General features: G+C 46.8%; 1 protein-coding gene across 1 annotated transcript in view; it reads right to left on the bottom strand.

The window, feature by feature from the left end:
- Positions 1 to 10,282: 10,282 nt before the first annotated feature.
- The window catches only part of CAPN13 (calpain 13), a 54,696-nt gene continuing 51,549 nt past the window's right edge, over positions 10,283 to 13,429 (bottom strand). The window contains exons 19-21 of the mRNA XM_052649490.1: positions 11,973 to 12,101; positions 10,876 to 10,931; positions 10,283 to 10,309 (exon numbers count right to left, since the gene is read on the bottom strand). Coding sequence (XP_052505450.1) covers positions 10,283 to 10,309; positions 10,876 to 10,931; positions 11,973 to 12,101 — 212 coding nt within the window. The remainder of the gene's footprint in view (positions 10,310 to 10,875; positions 10,932 to 11,972; positions 12,102 to 13,429) is intronic.

Below are 13,429 nucleotides of genomic sequence, written 5' to 3'. Positions count from 1 at the left end.
GCCAGTCGTTATGCAAAAAGCGGGGGGCAGAAATGAGATGGAGTCTGGCAGGTGATAGGGCAGTTGTGCACACAGGGCAGCTGAGATGGCAGCTATGGCCAGGCTGGCTGGAGACTGCCACTGAGCCCACACTGGAGACGAGTTCGAAGGAACCTTTGGGAGGAGGATGCTTTGAAGCTGTAACAACTGTGACCTCCAGGGGACAGTGTTTTGCCACATCCTGCTCGGTCCAAGGCACTTCCACGCACAGAAGAAAGCAAATCTTTTAAGGGAACAGAGGGGTGTTTAAAACAAGAGTCTAACTGTGGGGAGAAAAAGAAAGACATAACAGTCTGGACTTGAAACTGATCTCAGGAAGGCAGTCATTTTTATTGTTTTGTCTGTCTCTTCTCTTACTCAGGCAATTAGATAGTTGGCAGAGCTGTAAGGTTGGGGAATTATGTCTCTGTGTTCAGCCCCTTTCAAGTGGTCCTTCTGTCTGTTGTCCAGAGTTTTTCATATCCTTATATACCCTCTGGGGGCATTCAGTGGTCTCAGAAAGAATGGCCTAGAATCTGGATAAAAGGGTCTAGAACCTGCTGCAGCCTGGGCAGCCTGGAGATCGTCTACCTTCCTCTCCACTGACCTCCACCAGGCTGCAAAGTTGGCCCAACTGCCCATGCCGCATCCATCTGCTCAGAACCAGGCCACCGCTGCTGCTCGACTCATTACTGACCATCCGCCGGGATATTAAGCACTTTAGGCTTGGCTGGGGGATGGTTAATCAACAACCTTGTCAGAGTGATGGATTCTTCTAGGATTATTGCTTAATGAGCTTGTTTAGAGGTAAAAATCAACTAGGACATCAGTTCTCGGGCAGCAGGAAGGAGGGGAGCAGTGAGCTGGGAGGTGGTGGGAGGGATCTCAGATATTCTGGGCAGCAGCGAGGGGCTGGGGTTGGGGAAGCGTGGCGAGAGGCCTCTGACCAGAGCAGAACTTAAGCTTGGATTCATCAGGCATTTCATAGCCGCCCTGGTTGCTGCAGCCCAGAGCATTTTACCGCTCAGTCACTGCAAAAGCAGTGATTCCTAGGTGATTCCTTAGTGATTCCTAAGTCATCCAAGGACCAAGGGCATCACTTGCTGCGTTTAGTCACTTAGTTGTCTACAACTCTTTGTGACCCCGTGGACTGCAGCCCACCAGGCTCCTCTGTCCATGGGGATTCTCCAGGCAAGAATACTAGAGTGGGTTGCCATGCTCTCCTCCAGGGAATCTTTCCAATCCAGGGACTGAACCTAGGTCTCCCACATTGCAGGTGGATTCTTTACCGTCAGAGCCACAAGGGAAGCCCCTAGCATCAGACTTTCTGGATCAGAATTTCTAAAGCTTGTTATAAAAGTTATTCCAGGTGACTTTTATGCACAATGAAGTCTGAGAGCCACAACCTGATTGGCATCGTAAGTCAACTTTTCCACCGGCAACAGATTTTGAATGATAGGGCTCTATGGCCTCCACTCCCATCAACACCCATAGACCTCAGCCTTCCTCCTTCTGTTTTAATCTCTTGTCACTGGTCTCTCCCATCTTATTTATCTGTATTGCTCCCTGCATGCCTCATCTGTCCTCCCCCTGTCTGTCTGAATCATCCTCCCCCCACCGCCCCAGCTCTCCATCTCCATCTGCTTGTCATTCCCTCTCCCCACATTTTTCTCTTTCCTCTGCACTTATGATTTGGAAGGCAGCAGAGAGGCAGAAGCCTTATTCTGCCTCTGGGCAGGGTGGGCAGGCACGTGGGCTTCAGAAGTTGTGAAATATTGTCCGGAAATTCACCCGCTTAGGGCTACAGGCAGCCGCGACCATTTCTGGCCACTCCCTATAATGTCTGATGAGGCTGGCGGCGGCAGCTTCATCGTTCTCTCTTGGTGGTGAACCTGGGACTTAGTGGTGATCTTCTCTGGCCTAGGGCTTCCCTGCTGGCTCAGACAGTAAAGCATCTGCCTGCAGTGCGCGATACCCGGGTTCGATCCCTGGGTCAGGAATATCTCCTGGAGAAGGAAATGGCAACAAACTCTGGTACTCTTGCCTGGAAAATTCCATGGATAGAGGAGCCTGGTGGACTACAGTCGTGGGGTCTCAAAGAGTCGGATACGACTGAGCGACTTGACTTTCTTTCTTTCTCTGGCCTGTGCTCCTCCAGCTGATCCAACAGATTTGTGAGCAACTCGCTCCCTGTGCTAAACTCCTTCGTAAGATAGCCTGAGCAGCTCCTGTTTAACTTGCCTGATGCCACCTGCTGCGCTCTCTGCTCCTCCCTCCCCCCTAACCTCTACTTCCATTCCACAGTCTCTCCCCTTTCCCTGTTCCCAGCCCCACCTCCTAATGGGCTATTATATGAAACTTCAGGCTTTCAATGTTTACACTGGATAAGTTATAGTATCCCCATTCTTAATTTAAAACACAAGTGAATTGAATGTGAGGTTCATGTTCTTGAGATTGGAAAACCCATCACTGGACTGAGTTGGTTATCATCTAAGGCCCTTGTGGACTCTGTCCCGGGGGTCAGGGCCCTGATGGGGCACAGGGGTTAGGGAGGGGAGATGCATACATGCGCTGTGCTGCTCCAGGGCAGTCCTGCCTCTGCCTGGAGGTGGTGAGGAGCAATTGCTCAGAGGAAACTGTTTCTGCTCTAGGGAGAAGCAAGACTGATGTCCTCCCTGATCAGTGGGCTTGCATGTGGAACTGTTCTCTGGAGCTGGGCTTCCCTGGAGGGGTGTGTGTGTGTGTGTGTGTGTGTGTGTCTGTGTGACTGTGTCTGTCCACATGCACTTTCAGATATCCGCCCTCACTAGGGTCACCCCCGGCTCTGGGGAAGCAAGACGGTTCTTCCTGCTCCTCCACTGAGGGCTCCCTAGGCCAAGCTGAGTTTTAGTCCAGGTGTTTGGTTCAGCAAAGTGTGCAGGCGTGTTGGACTTTCTACCTGAAAGTACAGGTAGGTGAAGGTCATCTCTGAGTCCTGCCAAAATAGCTCATTCATTTTTTTCTGAACTTTCTCCTTTTATTTTAAAACAGTCTGTCTTGATTGGTCAGGACTCATTGTTTTGCACAACAGCCTAGGACGTGGGTCTTCAGGCATTAGCTCTGTCTACCTCTGAAGCCCACGCTGCTAACCATGGCCATCTGTCCTGGTTAGCCAAGCACAGGGCAAGGACGCACAATGATGTGGCCCAGGCTATGCTGCGTGTCTCACCTGCTGTGCTACTGAAATGACTGCAAACCCTTAGCAGCAGCCCCTGTGAGAGGCAGTTAGCTGGCTGTGTGTTTGTTCCTTGACCAGGACATCTGCCTCCAAATGCTAACCTAGTTCCTGAGCGTGGGTATTTGCATGATGGCATACCCTTGCCCATGCCACCAACATTTTGATTGTTTCTTCTCAGAAAAGTCACACTTGGGAAGGTTCCTGCCCTCCTATTCTTGACACACACATTTGCAAGTGTTCCCTCACTGGAGAGATGCATCCAGGAATGAGTTCTCAAATGCCGGTTCTCCGGAGTGAGGTCTGGCCTGGTCACTCTGGAATCTCTTCTGCACTCTAGTGGGCCGTGATCTTTTGGAACTGTCTGATGACGTTACAGATTGGGAGGGAAGGAGGTGCTTGCCTTGCTGGTTGGATTTCCCCTTCCCCAAAGGCATTTTTCATCCAGAGCTAAGATCTTACTTGTCATGAAGTTGAAGACCTTTATGGGAACCATGTTTTATTTTGCCATCTGGCTGTGAAACAGTCAGGATTCAGATATCGGAGAGTATGATTAATTCTGCAAACACCCAGTGAACCACTCCCATGTCACGCACAGCATCCTGTGGGTGGACAGACTGAGAAATGACTAGTTGGTGGGAGAGGACCGAGATGTGGCTTTTCCCCTGCTTTCCCACAAGGGAACATCTTCTGCTTCTTTCTCCTGGGATTCCAGGCTGGTGTCCCGAAATATTCAGATCACCTGTTTTATGACCTTGGGTGAACCAGAGCTTGACCCAGCTGAGGACCTGGCCCAGGCTCCTCGAAGGCAGCTTTGACTACATCCAGGCAGGGCAGGCTTTGATGTATATCACCCATGGGGGCAGCACAGCTCAATGGAACAAGAGCCAGATTCTCGAGTGATCACTGAGAACTCATCCTAGGGAAAGACACAGACACTCAAACACAGAAGGCCCAGGGTGGGTAAAGAAGCTTTTCCTCTCTCTGAGTGACTGCAGAGGCCCAGGGTGGGTAAAGAAGCTTTTCCTTTCTCTGAGTGACTGCAGAGGCAGGCCCCCTTCCCACAGATGCTACTCTCAGGTCACCAGGCAACACAGTGTGCCACGCGCTAGCGAGGCTGGCCGAGCTCCATCACGCCCGCGGCTCCAGCGGACGGCAGTGACTCTACTTCATTCTCCAAGATTCTCCAGATGCACCCTACCCACCCTGCTCTGCCCTGTCTGAGTGCAAACCACGGTCCCTTTAGCTCCAGAGTACCTGCAGCAGAGTGGAGGGAAAGCTGGGGAGCAGATGTTCCTATGACTCCATGGACAGGACCGAAGGGCTGAGAACAGGGACTCTGTCCTCTGTCCAGAGGACTCCCAGGGAAGAGTGGCTTTTCTCAAGGGCTTATCTTCTGGATTCAAGTGACGTTCCTGCATGGATATTTTTTCTACAACTCTAACAACCTACCTTCCTGTCCACGTGGTAAAGAAACAGTCTCAACTCTGCTCACCATCTCCCTCCTCTTCTCTTGAGTCTTAAACTCTGTTTCTCAGATTATTTGCTAGTTTTCTTATTTACTTTCATAAAAGTCCAGCCCAAGATACATTTAAAAATTCAAGACATTAATACAAAGCATGAAGGAAGAACAGCAGTCCCCTGCCCCACTCCTATATGGAATTCCTCTCTCCTAACTCTTTCTTCTGAACTCCTTACTTCTAAATAATATTTTATATGGTTATCCCCTTGACTTACCAATTTTAAATGCCTATTGACTTCTCGTAATGGAAGATGAAACTGGGGTGTTCTTAACCCACTTTTGTGCCTGTATCTTCTCTCCTTCTTTTCTCTAATATATTTGTGTCACATATTTTATTAAATCAATACTCCATTTTTATTTTATTACAATTATCTATGTACAGTTCTCTGCTGAGTGAAGAAAAACTCCATTTGCTTTCTTCTAGAAGTTTTTGTTCTTCTAGGAATTAATAATTACCTCGTTTTAAAAATCTGTTTGGTCTATGTCATTATCCTAATAATTTTTCCAAAACCCTCCAGCAGAAATTCAAAATCCTTCTGAACACTATTTTACCCATGATTAAGTGATTAGATTGGGGCTTCCCTGGTGTCTCAGATGGTAGAGAATCCGCCTGCAATGCAGGAGACCTAGGTTGGATCCCTGGGTTGGGAAGATCCCCTGAAGGGGGGCATGGCAATCCACTCCAGTATTCTTGCCTGGAGAATCCCCATGGACAGAAGAGCCTGGCAGGCTACCCTCCATAAGGTTGCAAAGAGTCAGATTAGATAAAACTTCCCTTTTCTAGGCTGAAAACCTCCCTTTTCAATCCTGACTCAGAGATTGAACCTGGGTCTCCTGCATTGCAGACGGATCCTTTTTCTGCAAAGATGGCTCTTCCTGATTTCTGCTGGGTTTCTGGCTCTCCCATTTAGCTGTACAGCCCTGGACTCTGGAGTTCCCTAGCCAGTGATGGGTCTGGGGTTGAGCCTCCTGTTTCCTGAATTCCAGCTCTTTCTCCTGCTTGGTTTATGCTCTTGGAGTGTTCATGTTATCATCCCAGTTTGATACATTTCTCTTTAAAGGTCAGCTCTGGAAAGGTGGACGCCCTAGGTGTGAAAGGTGCCTGGTAATCACCGGGTGCATGTTTGCTAAAGGAAGTGGGGGGATTTCCTATCAGTGGAGGCAAATGCAGATTCCTACCTCTCAAAAAGAATTTCTCTGGTCTGAAGGCTGGAGAGATGGGATTCATTAGGAGGGAAGTAGACCCACTCTTGTGAAAATGGCTGTCGGTAAATCAGCAGGACCTGGGCCTCTGCTGCTCATATTTCACCCTCATGCAGAGTAGGAGGAGGTGGCCCATCCCTCGAGACACGTTATTTATGTGTAGTGGGAAGCTGTTCTAAATACTAACTTTGTTAGAGTAAGGCACTTTACTGCAGTATTGACTGTAGATCAACATGAATGTAGATGACATCAGTTAGACAGACTGTTAGCGGGTGTGACTAGCATGTACGAACCCTCTAGACTCTGCAATCAGTTAAGATCAACATAGCCTCAGATATCCAAGGACCATATACCAAAGCATGAGTATTTAAAGCATTATTTAAAGTAAGAATTCAATATTTTGGAGGACTTCTCTGGTGGTCCAGTGGCAGATTCCATGCTTCCAAAGTAGGGGGCCCAGGTTTGATCCCTGGTCAGGGAACTAGATTCTACATGCTGCAACTAAGACCCAGCAGAGCCAAATATTTAACATTAAAAAAAAAAGAATTCAATATTTCAAACAACTTTAAACATTGCCCCCAGTGTGACAACGGAAGTGTGTGCTTTGTTCAAAAGAAACAGATATGACAGGAGGGAAGGAAGGGGAGTTGTCTGGTTGGTTTTAATATTGCAGTTTACTAAGTCAGAGGAGGGCAGATGGGTTGAAGATGAGTGAGAGGAACAGAAGTATTCTTACAATGGGAGTACATCCAGGCTCGCCTGGTGAAGCTTCTGGCAGGAAAGGAATGAAGATGGACCCACTACATCACACCATACACAACAATCACCTCAAAATGGGTCAAAGACCAAAATGTAAGAGCTAAACTATAAAACTCTTAGGGGAAAAACACAGGAGTAAATATCCATGATCTCAAGTTAGGCAATGATTTCTTAGGCACAATACCAAAAGTGTAAGTGACAAAAGAAAAACAGATAAGTTAGACTTGATCAAATTCTGAAAATGATACCAAGAAACTTAAAAGACAACCTACAGAATGGGAGAAAATTTTGCAAATCACATATATGATAAGGGACTGGTAACAAGAATATATGTGTGTATATATGTGTGTGTGTGTATATATATATATGTGAGTGTATATATATATCTTACAACTCAGCAACCAAATGATAAATAACTCAATTTTAAAGGATTTGAATAGATATTTCTCAAAAGAAGATATACAAATGGCCAGCAGACAACAAAAAGATACTCAATACCACAACCTATCAGGAAACTATAAGTCAAAACCTTAATGAGATATCACTTCATACCCTCCAGAATGGCTAAAACAAAAAAGATAGACAATGAAAAATGTTGGTGAGATGAAGGAAATTGAAGATGATTCAAAGAAATGGAAAGATATTCCATGCTCTTGTATTAAAATAATTAACATTATTAAAATGACCATACCACCCAAAACAGTCTACAGATTTAATGCAATTCCTATCAAACTACCAAGAACATTTTTCACAGAAGCATAACAAATAATCCTAAAACTTAAATGGAACCATGTGAAGTGAAGTGAAGTGAAGTCGCTCAGTCATGTCCGACTCTTTATGACCCCGTAGATTGTAGCCTACCAGGCTCCTCCATCCATGGGATTTTCCAGGCAAGAATACTGAAGAGGGTTGCCATTTCTTTCTCCGGGGAACCATGAAAGACTCTAAATTGCTAAAACAATGCTGAGAAAAAAGAACAAAGCTAGAAGTATAACCCTTCCAGATTTTAAACAATAATACAAAGCTACAATAATCAAAACAGCATAGTACTGGCATGAAAACAGACACATAGATAATGGAACAGAACAGAGGGTCCAGAAATAAAAACACATAACTACAGTTAATTAACTTATGACAAAGGAGGCTAGAATACACAATGGAAAGAAGACAGACTCTTCAACAGGTAGCACTGGGAAAACTGGACAGTCACATGTAAAACAATGAGAACTGAACATTCCTTCGTGTTAAACTCCTAGAAGAGAACATAGGCAGAATGCTCTTTGATGTAAATCATAGAAGTATTTTCTTGGATCTGTCTCCTAAGGCAAAGGAAATAAAAACAATAATAAGTGCTTTAGCACAGCAAAGGAAACCATCAACCAAATGAAAAGACAACCTGTGAATTGGGGAAAATATTTGTAAATGCTGTGACTGATAAGGAGTTAATACCCAAAGTATATAAACAGTTCATACAAATCTATATAAAAAACTCAGTCCCATAAAAAAAATAGGCAGAAGACTTGAATAGACATTTTTCCAAACAAGGCATACAGATGGCTAATAGGCACATGAACAGATGCTCAACATTTCTAATTATTAGAGAAATACAAATCAAAACCATAATGAGATATCACTTCACACCTGGTAGAATGACCACCTCATAACTACTATCAAAAAGACAAGTGTTGATGAGGATGTGGAGAAAGGGAACCCTTGTGCACTGTTGGTACAGCCACTGTGGAAAACAGTATGGAGATTCCTTAAAAAGTGAGTAATAGGCTCTGGGTGTCTGCTCTCCACAGGATGCTGAACTGATTCCTAGGACCATCAAAAAACACCCATCACTTGAGTGGGGACAGCATGCCATCTTTCACTTGCATCAAGGTAGACTGTAAACTGTGTGTCTTGCCCTCAGAAAAGGACCTCCCATGACCAACTGCCTGCATATCATCCACTGGCTCCCCAGCTGATAATGTCTTTGTGCCTTGAAGCTTTGCTCAGTCTATCCAAAGAATTCCATGTGAACACTGACCTCAACTACCCACAACACTGGATAACAACTCTGAATCATTCAAGACTCAGCTCCTGGGCTGTCTCCTAGAGACAACTTGCAGGCCAAGTTAGTTGTATCGTCATCTTTGCGTGAACCTCTGTGTTAGCCTTCTCTACAGAGTTCTGTAATTGATCTATTACACTTCTGTCTCTTTCATTTCACAGCAAGACCCTCCAAGGCAAGGATCGAGTTTGACTTCCCTAGAGACCTGTGTGTTCAGCCGTCTATGGGAGATCTCCATATGGGTGTCCCACAAGCATATCATGTTGTCCAAAGCAGAAGTCATCTGAAGCATCTGCTCTTAGTATCCACACAGCACCCAAGCCTCGTTCACTGAATCTTGTATATTATAGCTTAGTTCCTATTTACAAGACTGTCTCTTCCAATAGATAGTGAGCAACTGAGTGTGGAAACCATGTGAATTTTCTTAATCTTTGAATGCCTGGAGTCCAGCACATAGCCATAGAGGAGCTGTTCTATAAATAGTCACTGAACTGAAAAAAATTAATAATAGAGCTACCAGAACTACCACAGGATCCAATGATTCCACTTCTAGGCATTTATCCAAAGAAAACAAAAACACTAACTTGAAAAGATATAGGCAGCCTCATATTCACTGCAGCATTATTTACAAAGGCCAAGACACAGAAATAATCTAAGTGTCCATCAGTGAATGAATGGATAAAGAAAATGTGGTATACATATTTATATATACATACAACAGAACAGTATTCAGCTTGTTGTGGTGTCTCTGCCATTTGTGACAACATGGATGAACCTTGAGGATTATTATGCTAAGTGAAGTAAGTCAAAGAGAGACACATATTGTATAACTTCATTTGCATGTGGAAACTAATAAAAAACCCAAACTGAATAGATACAGACAACAGAGTGGTGGTTACCACAGGTGGAAGGGGAGGGAGTGGTCAAAATGGGTGAAAGTGTCACAAGGTACAGACTTCCAGTTATGAGTTTTGGGGATGTAACATACAGCATCGTGGCTATCATTAGCAATACTGTGTTGTATATTTGAAAGTTATTAAGAGCGTAAACTGTAGAAGTTTTCATCACAAGAAAAAAATGTAACTATGAGAGGTGACAGATACTAACTGTAATTAACTTATAATTGTAATCATTTCACAATACATACATATATCAAATGATTATGTTGTATGCCTAAAATGAACACAGTGTTAAACATCAACTATATCTCAATAAAAATAAATGAAAAAATTCTAAATTCCTCATTCATAACTTCCAGGCCACACCCTTTTATGAATGTTCATAAGACTTGGATGAACTCTGCAGTATTGGCTTTGAAACTCACAGGCCAAGCAGCTTGTAAGCCTTGACTCACACAAATGAGGGCTCTGTAACCTCTGGGGAGGCTGTCCCCAGGGAGAGAGTCTTCTGTGTAGTTCCTGGAGGGAAAGACACATTGTGCCCTTGGGAGGAAATGATTCCAAAGCTTCTATGTCTTACCTGGGCTCTGGTGCCTGTTCTTTTCCTGGCTTCAGTTGTACATCACCAGGTTCATCCACTGAAAAATAAACATCCCTGTTACAACCAGTCTTTAAACTTGTTAGCTTAACACAGAGCGGGGCGAATGGTTTCTTCTTCCTTCGAAAGATCTCAGTCTAGTCTCATCAACTCTTTCCAGTTAATTCCCACCCAAGCAGGAGGTCTCAGCCCCCTATTACAGCATTGTCGTCTGCTACTCCCTGAAGAGCCGGGCACTGAGAGGGACAGCTGAGGTCGACCAGCTGGCTGGGCCAGGAGGCTCTCTCTAACACTCACTGGGAGTCAGTTTAATGTACAGTGAGCTCAGCAGGGGTTCTTTCCTTCCCTCTTGGATTTATGACTCCCACATAATCCTCTGCTTTATTAAGCTATTGGAAAAAAATAAAATCTCTCTGCCAAGATCCTAAAGCAGCCTTGGCAGCTAGCAATATATAAAGGCAGTAATTGGAGGCAGGGGGGGCGGCAGCTTGGCTGGCCTTTGACAGACGGTTCAATAGCTTCAGGGAGGGAAATGCTCCCTGGACTCCCTGGTGAGGAGAGGTGGCCAGGGTTGTGTCCTGTCTCTGGGAGGGGAAGGCACCTCACCTCCATTTCTGTCAGGTAGAGTCCTTTTCCATCCTTGGAGAGGTTCCGGAAAGCTTCTAGGGTAGAGAGGAGGGGAGGAATCAGGACGGGCCTGGGCCCACATGAGAGGAAAGCCAGCCTGTGGATCCCGTGAGAAGCCACAGGCTGTGCTTGGCCTCCTCTCCGCTTCTCTTCCCAGTTAAACTCCATACCCGTGAGACAGCTCAGGCCTCAGCTCTCAAAACAGCTCCCTGACTGCTCTGCCCGCCTCGCCCCTCCCTTCTCTAGCTTCCCTGCACTTGAGACCCTCTATTCTTGGGCATAGAGATTCAGAGGGCTTGTCTTAGGAGGCATGTCAAGGGCAGCGCTCTTGCCCAGCTGCGGATTCTCTGGAGCACGATTATGCCTCTGGCTTCTCCTCTACCCTCCCAGGGCTCCGCTCTCTGTCCTGTTAACTGCCTGGCTGAGAGGTGTGGGGCCAGAGCTGTGGGGTTTAAGGACCACGTGGTGGGGTGAGGAGGTTAGGGAGGAGGGGGTGGAATGATAGCAGTGGAGGCCAGACCCCACTTCAACTCAGCCACCACAGCTCCGTTTGCAGCTCTATTGTGGTTTGGGGTTTCATATGAAATTTCATTTCAAACAAAGGGGTATGCTGCTAAAAAGTGTCAAAAACTCTGGCCTACATAGCTGGATTTCTGAGGCCTTGGGGGGACCTCCTGCACCCACCAAGACACCATTTGTGAAATCCTTCAGCAGAGATCAAACCATTTACTGCATGACTAAAGAGTAGGTTTGAACCGTGAACAATCTGGAGCGGGGCCACGGGGACTTAACCTTGTTCCTGAGTGAGAGAGGTGCTGAGAAGGGTGAAGAGGAAATAAACGATCTGGGATGTGGAATGTCCTGGGGAGAAAAGGATGCAGAAAGGAGGCTAGGGTCTCAGGCCAGCTACACGGTCACCTAGGCTGATGTTGGCTCTGCCCCTCAGGATGAAGGCTCCTCTGCAGGACTCCAGCCCATCCCGCTACTGAGGCCTTGCCCAGGCCTGGAGCCAGAGCGCATTCCTGGTCCTCTGCTGTGTTCTCAGGTCAGCGTGATAGTCTCCAGGTGACACTTACTTGCCATGGCTTCCAGCCGCATCAGGAAGCAGACCAGGCTGGGGAAGCTGACCCTGCCAGTGCTGTCGCTGTACCGGAGTTTCATGAGGTCCAGCAGCTCGCTGGTGACAGAGATCCCTGCGAGGAAGTCTGGGACACAGTGGGGGAGCTGGTGAGCAGGGAGGAACGGAGTGGGCCTCGACCTCGGGAGATCAGAAACAGCTGTGCGGAGACCGCGCGGCCTTTCACCACCATCCCCTCCTCCACCTGGCTCAGCGGCCAGCCCACTCCTCTTCTGTGTACTTTTGACTCTTCAGAATGTTAGCTTCCAGGCCCCAACAATACTGTTTTAGAGTTTGGCCAGAGGCCAACTCAAAACACTCCTGACCCTTCACAATCATCCGATAATTCCTGTGGGGGATGGGAGCTGCCAGGACACCTGGAAAGTTTGCTCCTAGCCCCACTTTGTCAGGCCTCCCTCTGCTGGTGACCCTCTCCAACAGCCCTCCTTGCCTAGTCCTGGACCATGTGTGGTCTCATGTGTGATTCCTGGAGAAGGGGCTTTGTGCTAGGTTGGTCATCCAGGGATGAGGCTGGATCTCAGAGCAGAGACCTCAGGTGGGCAGGACAGAGCTGCCTTGCCCTCTCTGGGTCTTGTGATCTTACGTGTCTAGCTATAAGCTCCAGGGAGCCACCGTCAACAGAACTGACAAGGGCAGACTGAAAATCGGGAGGGGGGTCGTCTATGCACCCCAGTGAGCTAGCAGAACCCTATAAACGGGACCATCCATCATGGGGACGAGGCTGGTGGCATTCGGACCCAACACAGTATGAGACACGTTGGTTTCTCCTGCAGAATTAATTAAATGTGAATTCGAACGCCTTTAGATAGGACATGCCTGCAGCTTGTACATTCCCAAACTGCCCCGCAAATCACATCAGCTCCATGGTCCTCTTCAGTTACCTGCTGGCCCCTGCAAGCTTTTCAGTTGAATTCCAGCTATTTTCTTTCTCCCTTTTATTATTCTGGAGTCATGGGTGAGGTCTCCTTTAAAGGTTTCAACTTCCACTGGCCATTCAGTGGTTCTCAAAGTGTGATCCCCAGACCAGGAGCTTTGGCCTCACTTGGGAACTTGTCAGAGATGCCGGTTCTCAAGTCCCACCCCAGTCCTCCTGAGTCAGTACCTTGGGGTGGGTAGTGAGGCTCAACATTCCTTGCTTCCATAAGCCCCCAGGGTCTTCCTCAACCTCAAGTGTGAGAAACACAACCCTCTGCTGTGAAGAATTAAGGGAGGGGAGGGACTTCCCTGGTGGGCTAGTGGTTAAGAATTCCCCTTCCAATGCAGAGGATGTGGGTTTGATCCCTGGTCGAGGAACTAGGATCCCACATGCTGTGGGGCAACTGAGCCCATTTACTGCAACTAAGGCTCAGTGCAGCCAAATAAACACATATTTTTGTAAGCAGAAGAGGAAGGATA

Source organism: Budorcas taxicolor, chromosome 11 (genome assembly GCF_023091745.1).
Source record: "Budorcas taxicolor isolate Tak-1 chromosome 11, Takin1.1, whole genome shotgun sequence".
Taxonomy (NCBI): domain Eukaryota; kingdom Metazoa; phylum Chordata; class Mammalia; order Artiodactyla; family Bovidae; genus Budorcas; species Budorcas taxicolor.
The sequence above is the reverse complement of the archived record's forward strand: the minus strand, read 5'-3'. Positions and strand labels throughout refer to the sequence as shown.